Source organism: Crinia signifera, chromosome 3 (assembly GCF_055691185.1).
Source record: "Crinia signifera chromosome 3, ASM5569118v1, whole genome shotgun sequence".
Lineage (NCBI taxonomy): Eukaryota > Metazoa > Chordata > Amphibia > Anura > Myobatrachidae > Crinia > Crinia signifera.
Window position 1 is genome coordinate 264,194,393 of NC_139219.1, and position 19,854 is coordinate 264,214,246.

General features: G+C 42.7%; 1 protein-coding gene across 4 annotated transcripts in view; it reads right to left on the reverse strand.

Moving 5' to 3' along the window:
* Positions 1-19,854, reverse strand: part of SLC9A9 (solute carrier family 9 member A9) — a 690,054-nt gene that overhangs the window by 385,757 nt on the left and 284,443 nt on the right. For all 4 annotated transcript variants that reach the window (XM_083178000.1, XM_083177999.1, XM_083177998.1 and 1 more), the window contains exon 9: positions 19,034-19,122. In XM_083178000.1, coding sequence (XP_083034126.1) covers positions 19,034-19,122 — 89 coding nt within the window. The remainder of the gene's footprint in view (positions 1-19,033; positions 19,123-19,854) is intronic.

Below are 19,854 nucleotides of genomic sequence, written 5' to 3' on the forward strand. Positions count from 1 at the left end.
TAATTAGCAATTGATGGTGATAAATGTATGTAAAACATATTAGACAGCAAATATGGGCCCCCTTCAGCTCTGGGCCCCATAGCAGTTGCACCCCTTGCACCTATGGTAATTACGCCCTTGTGTGAGACCATTCCTTTGTTGTGAGGCCATGTGCATTTTCCAAGGAGCACACAAGTAACACCCCACCACAGACACAAATAATGTTGGGAGGGGCTCAAAACCTGGAGCCTTCAGCCTGAGGCTGCAGCGTCATTTATTCCACTGTTAATTTAGCCATAGTGACAGGTCTGTGGTTGAACATTGGAACCTTTGGAAGAACAGTAGGAAGGAAGCAAGTACATTGTATCATGTAGGCGGTAGTACAGTGTTTTGCAACATGGTGGAAACATTAGACTAGGGTCATCTGAACTTTTCTTTTGGCAAGCAAATTAAAGATGACCTTGAATTTAGGTCCACAATATGTTTTCTCATAGCTCAGAGTCTCCTTACCACCTTGTCTTTATATGCCAACCTCATAAACTTATATCCCTAACCAGAGCTCATCTCATGAACTTAAATGTCAGCCCAGAGCTCACCTTATGTCCTTATATGCCCAATGAGATCCCTATCTTCTTCACTAGAACTCCCATTTTAGTAAATTTACCCCTGAAAGATTATTTTACAAGGTTGACCATGTATATTTCAAATGAGCAAAAATTTAATTAATACAAACAAATTGTGGACTACAAGAATTTATCAGTCACTCCTAGGGGTTATGAACTAAAGGCTGTACGATGCAAAAATGGAGCAGTGTTCTAAAACAAAAGTTTTTCAGATTTCATGAGAAAATATGTGAGCAAGTATTAACTAACCATATCATATATGCCAGAACTAAACAGTGTGAGCGTGCAATAATGCTTGCTTTGAAATAAAATTTTGGGCTGATGCAGTTCATATACCATTTTATCTAAAAAAAACAATGAATACACTGTTGTAGTGAATGGAAAAACATAACTATACTTACCCTCTCCCCTACCGCTAACCATCCCTAGTTACGCCCTTGAAGCCAATCTTGAAAATGATTCGCCATTTTACAGGTAGCCAGTGAAGGGAGCAGAGGATGGGAGTTATGTGGCAGGAGCGGGGCTGGTTAGTTAATAGTCTGGCGGCTGCATTTTGTACCAGCTGCAAGAGGTGCAATTCTTTTGCTGGAAGAACCAGGGAAAGAGAGCATTGCAGTAGTCTAGTCGTGATGATATAAATGCATGTATGACTTTAGGCATTTGATTGTTGTTGGTTGTTGACCTCAAAGGTTAAGGTCAGATTGGCACAGAAGGTATTTAAACATATTGGTTTGTATAACAGAAGGTGTAATGGTTAGCATTACTGCCTCACAGCGCTGAGGTCATGGGTTCGATTCCCCACCATGGACCTAACTGTGCTGATTTTGTATATTCTCCCCGTACTTGCGTGGGTTTCCTCCGGGTACTCCGGTTTCCTCCCACAATCCAAAAATATACAGGTAGGCCAATTGGCTTCCAACAAAAATTAACCCTAGAATGTCTGGGTGTGCATGCACATGTGGTAGGGAATATAGATGGTAAGCTCCACTGGGGCAGGGACTGATGTGAATGTTCAATCATTCTCTGTAAAGAGCTGCAGAATATGTGTGCGCTATACTGTATAAGAAACTGTTAATAAATAAGTATAAAGAGCCTGCATGGTATATTTATTTATTTTTATAGTGCACTGTATTTAGAGAATTACTCACCTGTGACTAAAAGCTTTTGTTTAGAAAATAAATTCAAATCTTTTCCCCACTATGAATTCCTGAAGGATAAACACTGTACAGTAAATGAAAGTACTTGATTTATTTTACAATTTTTTGTCATTATGACACCATATAACTGCCACATTGTAATGTAACTGTCAAAATCTTAACAATCCATTAAATGTATTCTCCATATGGACACACTTCAAATTGGTTTGTTGTGAATACAAACCTCTTACTGAGCTACAGTATCATTATTATATAAAGCAGTTTCAGCAAAGTATAGGATTTTCCTGTGTTCTCTGATCTCACTCAGTAACATGTGCTATGTATTTTCCTTCATGGTGGTGATATATTTGACATTGTAACCTCATGGTAGAAAATCATGACATGCTGCCTTAAAAAGAGGAGTAATGGCACGGCAGGAAGTATCACAAAGCTGGGTATGTGAGCAAAGAATAAAGGTGATTGCTCAGCGCTATAGAGCATGCAGGCATTATGTAAATTAGCAGCATATGAAATCCCGGCAGATCAGTAGACTGACTGCTGGTTCTCAACAGATAGCAGTAAGCATTTTTGACCTACCTTAACCCCACTCCCTACTGCAGCCTAACACTAAGCTACCCCTAGTGCCTAACCCTAACCCCAAGGCCAGTATATACTGTACTTTTGGGATCCATTGTCATTTCTTTGTCAGTCTCCTCACTGTTGGCATTTTTACTGCATACCACATTATAAAAACATATTTACAAAGTAAATTCAGTATAAAAAGGGAAGGCATAACTTTTTAACTTTGTTAGTGGCATATTTATCAATACTAGTTTTGTAGAAAATATGGGCCTGAATCTGTACCACTCGGTCCCCAGCCATAGTTGCCTACCCTCCTGCATTCTGCAGGAGACTACCTGCAGTCTCCCTCTCTCTCTGATTAATCTATAGATTGTAAGTTTGCGAGCAGGGCCCTCATACCTTTGAATGTTTGTAAATACCCAGTTTGTTGTCCTTTGTAAAGCGCAACGGAATATGCTGCGCTACATAAGAAACTGTTAATAAATAATAATAAATAAATAGCAATCTCCCTCATGTCACCTAGCCCACATTATACTCAGTGGCGTAACTAGGTTTTGGGCGCCCCCCCGCCGTTAAAGGGAGGGTGCCCGCCCGCCCCGCCGCCCATGCAAACCCCCCCCACCATCCCCTGCAGTCTTACCTACGTTCAGTACGCGCTGGTCCCGGCTCCCTTCTTCTGCTATGAGGACCACAACAAAATGTCCGCCCCCAAACAGCAGACAGTTTCTGCTAAATGGGGACGGACATTTTGTGGTGGTCCTCATAGCAGAAGAAGGGAGCGGGGACCAGCGCGTACTGAAGACAGGTAAAGACTGCGGGGGATTGCGGCGGGTGTAACTATAGCACTGCAGCCCGCGGCGCCCGCACATGCACAGCGCCCCCCCCGCGGTCGCGGGGACTGCGGTGCTATAGTTACGCCACTGGTTATACTGTTACTTTTTTTGGAGGAAACGGAATAAGAGACAGATACATTTGCATTGAATCATCAGCACCGTTTCCCAGCACTTTACCAAGTATAGTAGCTCTTACTAACTGCTTTGGGGCTCATCTACATTTGTATATAAGTAATTTTACAAGGTTCCTCTCAGATGTAGCAGCACACACTCAAACTTCCACGTTCACAATCATTTTTCACAATCTTTCCATATATGGAACTAGACATGCCCTTTGGGAGGAACATGACACGCCCCTCAATGGGGCACTTTGAAAAATTTGGCTACCAACTACAATCTCCCTGATACTAGTTTTCAAAGGTGGGCAAGTATGTCCCCAGCGTATTAGCACTGGGGGCTGATGGTGCGGCTCTTTTTGTATAATCAAATGGAAAGTGGAACTGGAAGAACTGCAAGACTAAGGCAGCTCACATCTCTATGCTTTTTCATATATAAAATATATAATATCTGCTGTAGTCATTGCTAGGATAATATTTACCATATGGTGACTGCATTAAAGACGACCTAGATTCAATGTTTTCTACTAACTTCTAATCTTTATATGGATTTATACAGAAATGAATAACAAAGCAATTTTATGTATTTATAGTAAGTATTCAAATCTGCCTTCACATCTGTCATGATCACTGAAGAAATAGGAGAGGAGTCAATGAGATGTACATTTATATTACCCAGTAGGCACAAACCAACTTTCTACTGCCCCTTTCAGAACATCCACGCTGGAGTGTAAAACCCACATTACTTATACATCACAAGGCTTCACTCTCTAAATGAAAACAGTAAATGACTTTCCAGTAAGTACTGTACCTTACACAGGTTTTAGGATAGAATGGGTCAGTCACTTTTTGTTCGATGAAAAAGTTTAAATAGAATTGTAATTCCAATCCGAAGCAGGCCAACACTGTTAAGCCAAACATTTAAGGTGCCTTAAACGTATATGATATGGTCCTTTCTCACACAATTTCAACCCATCGGGATGTTACATCTGGTGAAAAGTGCCGTAACAAATGTTTTACCTGTGGATCTGATCCAATGCTCAGTGCCGTGCGCATTGGATCCAGGCAGATTGGACGCCATGACTGTGGATCGTGTGGTAGTGAGTGGCTTTGAATGGCATCACATATTGTATGATACCTTGTATGCAAAATGGATCACATATGGTGTATCGTGTGCGATCCTGCTGCCTAGGAAGCCCGGCTAGCGGCAGGTAGTTGTCTGGGTATCGCATGTGAGGTACACATGTGATAACTCATAGTAGTGTTTGGGGGGGCTTTTTGACACGAATGACAAGTGACTGTTGCGGCTAAAGGGGCCTATATACACACAGTATAAATAAAAAAATTTTGTTGTCCGTTAATTTATGTTGGAGTGCAGCACATTATGCATCTCCTGATATACTCTGTGCTGCTGGGGGACCCTGCTACTGCCACTATATACTGTAATTCTCAGTGTGTGGTTTCCTGCCATCTCCATTCCCCTCCTCACATCATGTCACTGTCCCTGTCACATGCAGCCCTGTCATCACTGACATATCATGCATGTGGTGTGTTATCCTCACAGTATTTGTTACTGATATGTACTGTATACCAAGTTTGGTGTACATTGGTACAAATATCACTGCGAAATGACAGCATAACTCAGTCATTCCAGAGTTATGCTGTCTGCTGAAATACTTTGTACTGCTGCCTCATCCCCTAGGGGTGCTGGGGTGTCTTACAATCTGGGAACAAACACTGTGGGGGTAAGTCATATGTGTACCAGTCATAGGCCCCCATACGCTAGGGGGATTTACATTCAATTTGGGCAATTTACATGCAACTTCAGCGATAAATTGCATGTACAGTGCCCAGATTGCATGTACATAATGAAAGGTGCAATGCAATGCTCGTTCCTGTGCGCATTGCATCGAACCTCCTAGGTCGCACCGGTAGCAGAAGAAATTCATCACCTTCTCCCGGTACACTGCATGCATTGCACTGTCTTCCTCACATCGCAGGGCTGGCTTGCTCTCCCTCCTCCCATCCAGCGGCAGCAGCAGCAGGGAAGGGAGGAGACAGAAGGAGGTGAAGCCACCTCTGTCCTCCCTCCTCCTATCTGGCAGCAGCAGCAGAGCACGGAGGAGACACATGAGAAGCTGAAGCCTCCTCCATCTTCTGTTCTCCCTCCTTCCCACCCCAGCAACAGCAGCAGGAGATGGAGGAGATACATCAGTAGTTGAAGCCTCCTCTGTCCTCACCAGGGAACACTGAAGCTCCGCTCCTATATAATAAGCTCCGCCCCTGGATCACAATTAGCTACTCCTCCTTTCCCTCTCCTGACTGCAGTAGAGTTCCCACATGCTGCTAGAGCAGTGGTGCAAGTAGGGGGGGGGTACCAATTCCCCCGATCCGCTGTCATTTCGTGTTCATGGCACCGCGTTTGCAGGCAGGCTCGCCCAGCAGAATGGACGCAGTGTGACAGCCAGACATAGAGCGGTGGGTTGCCCAGTTGTCTATAGAGCGGGTCTGCGGCTACATGATATGTTGCACTGGGTCGCGAGCCAATCGGTTGTGTTGCAACCCGGTGCGTGATTTCAAATAGCCACAGACTAGCATGAAACCCCCATGGCAGAGCATGTAATCCTACTTAGCAACAAGCTTAAAGACCCCTTGGCAGAGCATGTAATCCACCATAGAAACAAGCATGTAATCCCCCATGGCAATGAGCATGTGGGTAAGTGGCACTTATGTTTCATAATATGTAATGGGCATTATGGTGTGTGGCATCGTGTAATGAGCATTACGGTGTTTGGAGTCATGTGTAATGAGCATTATGGTGTGTGGTGTACATGGGCACTACTGTTTGTGGCATCATGTGCATCGGCCCATTTCTGGATTTCTGCACACGAATGGCTCACGCATGGGCAGGGTGCCATGCGCATCTGTTCGATAATCGGGTCTGAGTCGGCCCATAGGTAGGGTAGCTATTAGCCTCATCTACATAGGTTTATTTAGAACTATTTAGGCCAGCCCCCCAGCACCCTGAAGTACAGCCCATCAGATAAATTGTATGGTACAAGTGCAGCAGTAAGATAAATTGCATGCCCTATATCTTCTGAGAAATAAGCCCTCAAGTACAAAGTCTGACATGCAGGACTCCCGGCCCGGGAAGCTGCCGGGGAGTTCAAGGGAAATCTCATGCAATTTCAAGCATCAGATAAGTTGTCCTAGTGTAAGGCCACCTATACTGTATGCTGTCTTCTGATATACTCTGTGCTGCTGTCCCACCCATAGGGGTGTTATGGGTGTGTTACACCCACAGTCTTTGTTCCCAGATTGTAAGTAAGATGTTTACCAAGGTTTGTGTGAATTTCTGCAGTCACTCCGGAGTTATGCTGGAACATGAGTGTACAGCAAGCATTGTGGTTTTTAATTATTAAAAAATTAACCATAATTAATTTGGATTTTATTTAGTTGCCTCGTCCGTGTTTTAATACACTCATATGTAAAATGTCACGATATTGACTTGTTAACTGTGAATTTGTATAGAAAGGAAGCCAGAAGGACACATTTTCACTTTTATATTCTAGATATACCTTTATCCAAATGTATCACCACGTGATAAGGGTATGATCTTACATTCCAATATATCATGCGCTATGAGCAGCATTAGCAACAACATCCAAAGAAATGAAGAACCACGTCAAGTAACACATACAATACCAGACAAATATTGGAGAGTTCCCAGGGAGCTAGATGTGGTGATTTTTACTTTATTTTTGTAATTTTAAGGTATCACATTGTTACACTATTGAAATTTTTTTTTCTTTTTTGGGGCCACCATCCTGAAAGTAAAAATCACCACATCTAGCACCCTGGGAACACTCCAATCTTTGTGTGGTATTGTATGATCATTTGTGTCTACCCCTAACATCACCCCCCCTTCCCCTAACATCATCCGCGCCCCCCGTCCGGTGTCCGCCGTGTTTTAAAAGATTACCTGCGGCCGCCGCGGTGTTCCATCCGAGTCCTCTAAGATCTGTCTGCGGCATGCTGGGCGCCCGCACTGTAAGCCGCGGGATGATGTCACACCACGCGCGGCTTACAGTGTGGGCACCCGGCATTCCCGCTGCACCTGTGCGCTGTGCAGCAGGAGGATCCGGCCTTGGGGACTGTCTAAGTGTTTTTGTGCGGCGGGCTGCGGAGGACCTTTGGCCCGCCGTTGTGTAGTGGTGAGGATGGCTAAAGTGAATGGGGGTGCTGGCGGGCTGCTGCCCGGTCCCTACTGTCTGTCAGAGTGGCGGGGCCCGGAACAGTTGTACCCCTAGCACCCCCCTGTCGGCGGCCCTGGCTGCACTTATGTGTCTATATGCTATTTTACTGTAAAGGCACTCTTTGCAGTGCTGGACTTCCTGCAAGAAGGGCACTAGGTGGCAGAATCAATTGTGTACTGTTGTGAGCTGCTATTATGGGTCTCTGTGATTCTTGTGCCTTAAATGCAGTATGCAGACTATAGAGGTGTGAGCAGAATATAACTAGACCGATACATGTGCAACGTCAGATTTTGATGGCAACTTAAGGATAATTAAATCTTCCTACTAGATATTAGTAGGCCTGGTAGCAAACGTTCGTAAGTTTGCCCCCCCCCCCCATTAAGCAACTGATGGTGATAAATGTATGTAAAACATATTACTTAGACAGTAAAGATGGGCCTTCTCAGCTCTGGGCCCCATAGCAGCTGCACCCCTTGCACATCTGGTAGTTACACCCTTGCTTCCTATATATTATTTATTGATATAACAATATATTATGTACATAAGAGGTAGTAAATATTAACTATATATATAGAGGACAATATATACCATATATACTCGAGTATAAGCCTACTTTTTCAGACCATTTTTTATGCTGAAAAAGCCCCCACTCGGCTTATACTCGAGTGAGGGTCCCACTTGAGTCAATAAGTTTTCCCAGTTTTTTTGTTGTAAAATTAGGTGACTCGGCTTATATTCGGATCGACTTATACTCGAGTATATACGGTATATGAATAATATCAATATCATTTCTGTACCTACTTGGGGTAATATTTTTTAAAGGTCCCCTCTGGGTACAAACTGCTAGAAATGTGGGAGGATACCGTATCAATAAGAAAGAAAAAACTTTAGTCCATTTATTATAACTATTAATGAGTTATGAAGATGTGACCCTACAGTAACTGCCTCTTCATTATGTGTGATGCTAAATAAACATGTTTTTAAATTCCTTAATACAATAGTATAATAATAATAATAATAATAATAATAACAACAACAATAATAGTTTATCTTCTGTAAAAGAAAAGAAAAACAGCCTTTTTGTAAGAATTAACGATATTATTGGATGTTAAAAAGAATATGTTTCCTATGTATTTATAGCTAAGAGAAATGTATTTTGGCAGATGTTAATACAGCCAGATGGCTAATTACGAAGCCACAATAAATTTGAAATGACGTCAAGTCTTTAGCTTTTAAAAGCATCCATTAGTACAAGGAAAACCTTGAAATTTGATATAATTACTGCAAATTCATTATTAACTCAGCAATGAGATGTCATTGCATGTGTTATATCAGTATTAGTCTCTTCTGAACAAATTTTAGTACAATTTTTATTTACTACTGAAAACAGGTGTTATTTGCCCTTACTAAATAACATAACCAGGTACAGCTAGCTGAATCATTAGTTCTCACATGGTAAGATCGGCAACACCAGACATCATTGGGGTTTAATTCTCAAGATGGGATGTTGCCCATAGCAACCAATCAGATTATATCTATTATCTTCTAGAAGATCCTAAATAGATTCTGATTGGTTGCTATGGGCAAAATCCCATATTTAATAGAACTCTCATTTCAGTAACTAAACCCCATTGGGGTTTAGACCTTATGCCTTTAACTAGGGACCTTATTCAGGTCAGTACGTTCGCATGCGAGCGTGATGTTTTTGAAATGCCCATGCACATTTCTGTACTTGTACATGCGCTGGGTGCATGCACCCCCGGCGAAGGCGAACATATTGTTCGCCGGGTGCACACACCCAACATTGTCGCCGGTGGGCCATGGTACTCGTACATGGGAACGCCCAGCGTTTCATGGGCGTTCCCATTAAAACACTGTTCTCAAAATGGGTAAAACTATGGGCCTTATTTTGGTTCATTCTTTCTGACAAAATCCTTCTTAGATGGGCAAAACCATGTGCACTGCAGGGGGGCAGATGTAACATGTGCAGAGAGAATTAGATTTGGGTGAGTAATTTTGTTTCTGTGCAGGGTAAATACTGGCTGCTTTATTTTTACACTGCAATATAGATCTCACTTTGAAGTAAAACCCCACCCAAATCTAATTCTCTCTGCACATGTTACATCTGCCCCACCTGCAGTGCACATGGTTTTGCCCATCTAAGAAGGATTTTGTCAGAAAGAATGAACCAAAATAAGGCCCTATGTGCACTGCAGGTGGAACAGATGTACTGTATAGAGAGATATCGATTTGTGTGATTTAGTTTGTTTCTGTGCAGGGTAAATACTGGCTGCATTATTTTTACACATATATACAAGGAAAAGGGAAAACGATGACTCTCTTTGTTGGGGCACAACTTTTAAAATATTTTATTATATTAATTATTATTATTTTATTCACTTATCACATTAACCAACTTAACACACCAATATATGATATATTTATATTTTTCTTTGACACGTTTATTCAAAAAAATCTAAAAATTAAAAATCAGCCAGGCTATCATAATGCCTCATGGGATGATATCCCCTTATTGAGAACATGTTTGACCAAAGCTGATACAAATACCATCAAAATCACTTTATTGATTTAGCACGTCACACACTTTTCGGCTGATATCGTCATATATAGATTTTCATTAGCCACTAGATCTATTTTTCTTTTTCTTTGTCTTTCTCCCCCCTCTTTCAAAAAACATTATAAAATAAAAGTGTGTTGGTGGTCGTACAGAGAATCCCAATGAATTTTTAATGCATATCAAAAAAAATTAAAATATTTTAAAAGTTGTGCCCCAACAAAGAAAGTCATCTTTTTCCCTTCTCCTTGTATATAAGTGTATTATACCATGACTCATGGGAGCACCACCAACAAATAAAAATGTGTTAGGACACTAAGAGGTCAGAAATTAATACTATAGTTGGTCATAGATTGCAGCGAAACTACAATCGTCTGTGCTAGTCTCCCCCCCCCCTAACGTATTATTATTTTTACACAGCAATTTATATTTCAGTTTCAACACACCCCACCCAAATGTAACTCTCTCTGCACATTACATCTGTCCCACCTGCAGTGCACATGGTTTTGTAAATTTTGAGAACAAATTTGTACTGCGATCCGATCTGAATAAGGGGCTAAAGGTAATTAAAAATTAGCTCATCTAGAATTCTCCTGTTCTCAGGTGGGGTGTGGGATAACACACCGACAGTCGGGATTCCGACAGTCATTATCCCGACGTCAGAATCCCGACTGTGGGGACTCAGACAGCGGGGGGAGCGCAACGAGGCACCTTGCGGGGTTCACTCCGATCGCCACGCTGTGGGCACAGTGGCTCACTACACTCGCCTTCTATTCTATCCTCCCTCTATGGACCCCCACGAGGAAGAATAGACAATACCCGTCTGTCGAGCTTTTAGCAGTCGGTGTAATGACATCCCTCAGGTGTGCCATTTGTTTGACATAATCAGTAATGCAATGCTGATTGCAAAGTCTGTTCCGCAACCCTAGTAGAAACACATTTTACTTTGATTTTTAGTACTCAGAGATAGAAAATACTAAAGAAATCCACACCTTATTTTCCTGCTGCAAAGGTGACATAAATCTGACATTGTATTATAATGTTGCTGAAATTTTTTTTTCACGCATCTTCTACATACAGTAGTTATGAAAAGAAGCATACATCGCAGGTGACCTTGAGTTCATATCTACTATAATGCAGCAATAATATCATATCTTATCTAATGCAGTCCAAAAGTGCACAGCTGTGAGACAACACAATAATGAACGACACACGGTTAGCGGAAGCTTGCATTTCATACTAGTCTATTTTCCCGTAAATCATGTTACCATTCACTGTACATCAGGGAAAGAGCCCTACGGTGAGCATTACAGTGAATAACAATTTGTCCTTTTATGTAGGGAAGATGGGCAGGACATTATTATCACAGTATATTTCAAGGATTTCGTGCAATTAATTTTGTACAATAAAAGGAATGAAAAAATGGAATACCACTTTATAAAATATTAAACCCAATTGGTAAATGAAAATCAAGATGTAGTAACTAGCAATAAGTTGTATCAGATAGTTAAAGGGCCTACACACGTACAGATTTTCTAAGTATTCTCTAAGCCAGTGGTTCCCAACCTTTTTTCTCTCCTGTACCTCTTGATTAGGCTTTTCATTTATAAGTACCCCTCCTCTCAATTTGAAATTTCCACAGTACTTATGAGTGGAAGTGAGCAGTATGCGTGTCCTAATATTAAGGAGTAGAGGAATCCGGTCCGTCTTTGTCTGGCCGCTGGCTGTGTATTGTCTACAGAGTTCCCGCTAACGCCTGTAGGATAAATGCTTCTTCCACCCGTGTCAATGCGGGGCAGATGTTCACAGGTAGCTGTCAGTGAATTGTTGGTTGGGCAAAAGAACGTGGAGACTTTTTCTTCTTCCGCCATTACCAATATTATTTTCAAGTACCCCCAACTGGTCTGCAGAGTACCCCCAGGGGTACTAGTACCCCAGGTTGGGAACCACTGCTCTAAGCTATGGTAGACTGCTCAGAACGCTCAGCAGATTGCTTCGCACACATAGGCCCTTATTCTGATTGATGCGGATATTCCCGCTTGCGTACGGGCCGCCGATGTTTATCTTCTGCGCATGTGCAGAGGTCACTCTGCGCATGTGCAGGCGATTTCGCCGCAAGGATTCTCTATACGCCGCACAGGGGGCGTAGAGGGGCGTGAGGGGCTACTTATCCTCATTACCCTATGCATACGCCCCGAGTTTCATGGGCGTTCCCATGCAAACGCGGGGCGTATGCATGGTAATGAGGCCGTGACGCGTGGGTACGGGGCGGGCATCTGACATCGCCGGATGTCAGCTGCCCGCCCCCATACAAGATTTCACACGGACAAGTGTCCGTGTGGTCTTGTGTTGCGGGACCTGGTGGAGCGTGCGGCCCTGCATTCGATGTTCGGCGACCATCGAATGCAGGGGCTGCTCCCACCATGGAGGAGGCGTATCCCCGTCCAATTTCATGCGGATCGCCACATATCCGCGTATGGACGGCCGTGGCGATCCGTATGGAAGGCGGGGATTCGCCTGCACGGTCGGAGCCGCATATGCGGCTCCGGCCGCACCAACCAGAATAAGGGCCATAGTGGGGTATACAATCCCGTTTGAAATTAAACGAATAGTCAATTTTCTCCATTTGCATTTTGCATGAGCGACAGCCTCTTACCACGCCTATGCAAAGTGTCATACAGGTGATATGCCTCCTGTCGATATTTGGCCTATGAGGCGCGATGTTGGCATTGCTACGTTGCCTTCCCACTTCGACAGCTACTATATAAATGCCTGCACCGCTGCCATTTTGCGAGTTTGGAGGTGGTGGTTTCAATTTGGCTAGGAGTGGAGTTTGGAGAACTTGGAGAGTGTGGCACAGTCCTTTTTTAAAAGCAGAAGCATTGGAGGCCCGTGCTCAGGACCAGTAACAGCACAAGAAGAGGAGATGGACTAATATTTTTCTTTTAAACTACCATGGACTTCCAAAAAATGGACACTTCCGGTCAGCCGACCAGAAGCGATATATCTGGATTTGGGGGTCAGCTGCCTGGAACCGAAAGTCAACTGACCGGAACCGGAAGTGCAATATCGGACAAACAGCATACACAGCATGTAGATCCTTTCCTTGTTTTTATTATTTGCTATCGGTATGAATAAAAGCCCTTTTATTGAGACACCGGCTCCATGTTGACATAAGGAAAAGATACCTTTTTTAAGCATGACAACATACCTGACACCATGAGTACCGGTATGCTCTGGAAAAACATACTTTGATAAGCTTCAATTACTGTAAACAATAGAAGTGGTGTACGCACAAATACCCCTGTAAGATAACATTTTATGTTTTATAACTTCCTGTAGAAGCGAGTTTGGGGTATGCTCTCATTTGAAGCTCTTTGTGGAGTACTGACAGGTACATCCATTTCTAGGATAACACAAGAAATTTGTATATTACAGATGGAGCGCAGCTCATTCAGCCACGGGCTGGTGATAGAATTGCCAACCGCCAGCCCCGGCCATCCACTGGAAGTGGGGCTCGCGCGTCCAGTTCTGATGAAAATCTGCCGCCTTCCTGTCACTACCCACTGGTCCCTGCCACTTCCCCGCACACTCCCTACCCCTACCCATCTCCCTGAAGCAGAGATGGGCAGGGATTCCACCGTCCGCTGCCGAGGGATTCCCTGGGCTGGCTAAGAGGCTCTACATCTGTAGCGCTGATGGAAGCGTCCCACACTTTCAAGTCATTGGATTCAGAGTAGTGTTCAGAGAGGGTATGCAGATCAAATAGGTGGGATATTAACAGTGTTATTTTATCAATTCCCGAAAAAAAAAAGTCTTCCATAATGTGGGTAATAATTATCAACCGATTACCCTAACATCTTGTGATAAAATGTAGAGAACGACTGGTATCGAGACACATTCATTCCTCTTTTCCAGCAGAGTTTGATTCAATTAGTGCATAGAGGCAATCATACTAATGATGCAGTAGTGACCGTTGTCAATTCCACTATTGAAATAGAGAATAGCTTAGGATACTTTGTTTTTAGAAGAGTTTGGCTCCACATTTAGTACTGATATTCCTTTGTCACTGATATTCAATTTTTTGGTAATTAAGGATTAAGTGGTTTTATCTGTCATCAGATTTTAGATTTTTTAACCTAACACAATTAGAATTGGGAGTGCAGACTCAGAGGAGGTGTGTCAGCACAGGCGGTTTTTGTGTTCCCGGCTGTGACCGTGGTGGACCAGTGGAGGGCGCTGGAGAGCCAAAGGCAGAAGGTTTAATGTAGGACATACACGGGGAGATCAGGGCACAGCGAACCAGAGAGTTGGCGGAGACCAGGAACAGGGGCGCGGAGTCTAACCTGCCAGCGGTATTCACCAGGGAGCCCCGCAAGGAACTTTGGACTTAGCTGCGTCTGACAGGCAGGTCGTGGCCCCCTGCCCTGGTCCTCTGGACGCAGGCAAGGGCGATGATACTTGAGGTTATAACGAAGAAGATGCAATCTGGGGGCTGCAGAGGATTGCACGGGATGTCGACCAATGGGGTTGACAGTGGTGCCGACGGCTGGTGGGTGACTCAGGTATATGCTGGAGCAATAGGACGTGGATGGTAAGTCTCTATAGTACACAGCAGAGGAATGTCGACGCTGGAGTCGACGGAGCCTGTCGGTAGTTCAGGACAAGATGGAGAATGTCGCTGAAGGCTTGGAAGCCAATGGTGGTAATGGCGAGGCACCGGTTACTCGACTGCAGAGGTGGAAAAGGCAGGAGTCTTCTGGAGATGGATAGAACCAGGTAAGTATCGCAGGTGCCGGTAACGCTGGAGTGAGACACAGGGGAGCCTGGAGATCTCAGAGTCTTGGGAACTTCTCTGTCACAGGAGAATACTGAGAGCAGGTAAGCAATTGTTCAAGACAAGGAAGGAAGGCCGCAGGCCGGATTTATCCCCCTTGCTTGTCTGTGATTGGCTGCCTGCTGCAGCACCAATCAATACTGGGGAATGGAGCACACACCGTGATTCAGGTACAGGTGTGCGGGTCATAGGTGAAGCGGATGGACAGCGGGGATTGGTCTGGGGGATCAGCTGACTGTGAGTGTCATGGCGGCACCCATGCTGCCCGGGAACGGCGTGCACTCTGCAGGGAACCATGGCAACGGCCCGCGGGGACACTGGGGACATCACGCCAGATATCAGAAGCCCTGCGGATGACAGGCCTCTCACGTAACACAGACCATCGCGAGGGTAATGACCGATGTTTCCGATGGTGAGATCTACGGTTTGTGACAAGGTGATGATAAAGACTAGAGTTTACTGTATTCACTGTTTGCCCATGACTGTGTGTCGTCTTCCAACTTTGTTAAGGTTGTGATATTTACTGATGACATCAAAGTCTTGGGTTTGATCAGTTATGATGATGAGACCCACTAAATTGAAATAGGAGAAAATGAAAAAGAAAAACCAAGGAACTAGAGGTTCATTCGATATTTATTTTATTTGTATTTATTTTTATTTAGCACACATTTGTTATTGTTTTATATGTATGTATCCATATGTGTTTACAATTTCTAAAGATACTATGTTATACTAATGAAGTAATGTAGAGATATTAAGATTAATATAATGCTATATGAACGCTTTGAAAATTACACTCGATTAAGTAACAAGTGCTTCTGCTAAAACCGAAACCCGCTAAGGGTCAATGAACAACCTGCACATGGACATCTCATGGAAGCACTAATTAGTACCTAAACATAATTGGATGATAGCCTTTAAAATACCCTGGGCTCACAAACCTTGTGTTATCTGCCTTCTGAATAAACCGCTGCTTATTGACATTAGCGGAGAAACGCGTCAAGGAATGAGACCAGCTTGCACTCCTTACAGCTGACCCAGAGTGACCACTAAAACAATCTGCCTTTAAAACCTCCAAGCCGTTCCTCCCTTTGCTGCTCCACAGTGACCTCCCCAGTGTTTCTACCATCTACAAACAGCCGGCGTCCGACTGGTAATTCAAGATACCACAAACCTGGGTGAGTCTTGCACTGTGTACAAACATCCGTGATTCCCGGCATACAGCAACTTCCATCTGCGCTGTTTGCCGGACGGCTCGCCCCCTGTGTAACATCACACCAGCGGGTCGTCAACAGGCAGCGACCGCTGACAGGGGAGCTGGAGCTGTCTGTTAATCATACAGAGCACAGCATACTATCAGCAACTTTCCCATCGGCTGCTAAAAGTTCAAAGAAATTGAGGTCTGTTTGATCACTCTGAGTGAACTAAATAACATATCTTATTTCCTGAGTCCATATGAGGAGAAACCATATGAACTTAATGATTAAAGGACAATTAGCGGTCCAATACAGCTTCTAAAAATCTCTAATAGGAGTGTGTGCGATTATATTGTTTTTTGCATTGTTTTTTACATTTTTATGAGTCTATACCAGTGGTAGCCAACCCTAGCCCTCGAGAGCTACCAACAGTTCACATTTTCCAGACAACCTTGCTGCTGCACAGCTACACTCATTAATTTCTGACACATTTGAAAAGATACACAGATGGAACTAATTAGCTCACTTGTGATTCTGTGAGGAGACCTGCAAAACATGCACTGTTGGTAGCTCTCGAGGACTAGGGTTGGCTACCCCAGGTCTATACTAATTGTACAATTTTATTGTGTGATATATATATTTTAAGAATAAATTTATATTGATTACATCGAATTGTGTGGCGCTCTCTAGATATACGCGAGGTATCGCATAGATTTTAAAAGGAAGCAGATGTTGAAATAAAAGAGTCCATGAAATTTTTAGGCAAACCTTACATGGTCTAGAAATGTAATAGGTGAAATTTAATAGGATGAGAGATTCAGAAAGTGAGAGATTTGGTAAGAAATCTCCAGTTTTTTAAAGAGCCAATCATTTACACGGTAAAATCAAACTGGTTTTGCAGTGTAAATGATTTGCCGTTTAAAAAAAACCTGGAGATTTCTTACCAAATCTCAACAGCTCTTTTATCTAATGCCATTAAGGGTGCAGGTGTGAGCAGAGTTACTATGGGAAATTGTTATACTTTGGCATCATTGTTTGGTTTGGCAACTGAACTGCCAGTGAGCGTTTCGTTTTAGAACACATAGTAAGTGCTGCAAGTAAAATCATTGGAGTGTGGTTGCCAGCCATTCAGGAGCTTTATAGAGCCAGAGTTTTAAAGAGAACCAGGAATATTTTCTTGAATCCAAGTCATCCTTTTTATGCTTTTTTTATTTTTATCAATCTCATCTCTGAAAAGGTTTAAAAAATATAGCTTCCTTCCATCCGCAGATGGAAGGTGATGTTCTTTGGGGAGGTTCATTTTAATCATTTAATATATGCTTCTTTTATCATGGCTTGCTGTTTTACTGCGTTGTTTTGTTCTGTACAATGTAATTTCTCTGAAACACTTGTTTTTGATTATGACAAAAATTTTGTATTTGATAATGGGAAATCTGGATAGGCTGTGAGAGCATTATGAAGGGGTTAAGATGGGCATACACTACTGCATTTCCTCGGAGCAGTGTACACCCGCCCAATCACCCGCGAGCCTCGTGGGACCAAATGCAATTCATCACAAGTTGTTATTTAACTTGCGATGGATGATATGCAACCCCTGTTCCCAGCCCGATCTGCCGCCGGGAGGGAGGTCCGAGGTCGGATCTGCATTCCGGTCCGACCTATGACTAAGGTCCGATGCGCACGGGACTGTAGAATTGGACCTGTGGGCACATCACACCGGATCCTTTTTGGTCTGATTTCTTAGCCCGTCCCGTTCGGAACGGGTGAAATCAGCCCAAATTGAGTTAAAGCCTTAAGTCAGATTTGAGGAAGAGGTCAATGCACACTCATGATTTATTTCAGTTGGTCTTTATAAGAGGTGATTATGAAATGTATGGATGCAGTTTCATGCCAATTTAAAACATAATGCCAAAAAGACCAATTACTTTTACAGTAAACGATTGCAAAGAAACTTAAATCTGTTCCAGGATTAATGTTATATATTTACAGCATGTGTAGGAGGCTTGTTCATATATTTAGAAACATTTGCAAACACCACCCACAGAAGTGCCTAAAATAAGGCAGATTGAGACATTTTGACACATTAATATCAAATTTTTTTTGTTATTTTTACAAAACATAAATTTTATTTCCTACTTGCATGATAACTATCATTAAAAAAAAGTGTTTTAATTTCATTTAACGAACCACTGACTCGTTTTTTCTTTCTTTTCAACTCTATGTTTTTGTATTGAGAATTTCTTTAATTTCTTAATCAGTACAATAATTACAAAAATATTATAAAGGCACCACAGTCTAGTAACCTGGATAAATAAAGACTGCAAAATGGAAAAATAACCCTGATGAAGTTTTATATGTCTAAAACGCATTTGTAAGATACTTTAATTGAGCACATTGTTATTTTTAGAACTATCATTGTTTATTTATATGGTGCCACCAGGGCAGCCGAGAGGTATGCTGTGGACATGGCAGGATTGTGAGAGGTGCTGAATTTAATAGGATGCTTAACATCATTACTATGCATTATGTACTGCACTGTGAACCACTTGTTGAGCCTTTTAAATAAAATACAATAATAATAATCGAAAATTAAATTGATATAATAAAAAAAATATGTTATTATTATTTACATTATTCTACTTCTAAAATGCTATAAATATATATTTAATTGCTGCTAATTGTTGATAATTAATATTGTTGCTAATAAGATAATAAGAGGATTGTGGCTGTCCAGCTTTTGTAGAAATATGCACTGCACTGCTGAATACCAGTGTACGCCCTGGGAACTGCACTATGAGCTCTCAGTTCAATACACCTGTCATTGGACCTTCCTCCTCCAGTGAAAACACTGCAACAGATTCAGAGTTTATAAAAATGAACAATTGGCAGTGTTATCCTACCTGTTTAGTTCTTAGCTTTGACTCTTCAGACAGATTGTTGTAGGTGTAATGGGCTTGTGTAACTCCACAAAACAGGACAGCAACAATACCTGCAAGGTGAGATAAAATATATTAATAATATTGCATTTCAGCCTTACAGAGAGCAAAAAAATAAAATGAGACACAATGTTTTATTTGGACAACACAAATTCATGTGAAGGTCAAATATATAAGTTTTTGAGGGTGTTATGCACTAACCAGTTCTGCCGGACTTAGTACAGAAAAGTACAGCTCTTCTCAGCTGGGACTTCTGGGTTCCCACATGCACAAAGGGATGTGGCGGCCATGGGGAGGGATCTAATTGGATCCCTCTCAGGAAGGAAGCCGAAATAAGCCCATAGGGTTCTATAGGTTTTGTTACCTAGAAGCTGCAGGTCTGCAGAAATCCCGTGTAGAATTTGGCACAACGTTCAGTGTCAGTGAGCCAGATGCAGTATATAACTGTGACTAGCAGTGACTTCCTACAGGAGGCCTAGACACTACAGGCAGTACCAATGTGAGGTGTTCCGTGTGCAAGGCCTCCATGCAAGGATGAGTTACATATACAGTAGATGCTTGTTGAACAGATCGGATGTCAATCAGGGATAGCTGTCTACGAGGAATAATACATAGAGCATGACTTATACAAGTGGTTCCCAAACTGTGTGCCTAGGCTCCCTGGGGTGCCTCAGGACACTTGAAGGGGTGCCTTGGATTGGTGGTCCAGGATCAATTCAAATTATTTATGTTCAATGTAAAAGGCAAAGCCAGTACTGGTGGCTGCCAGTCATAAAATATGTGGA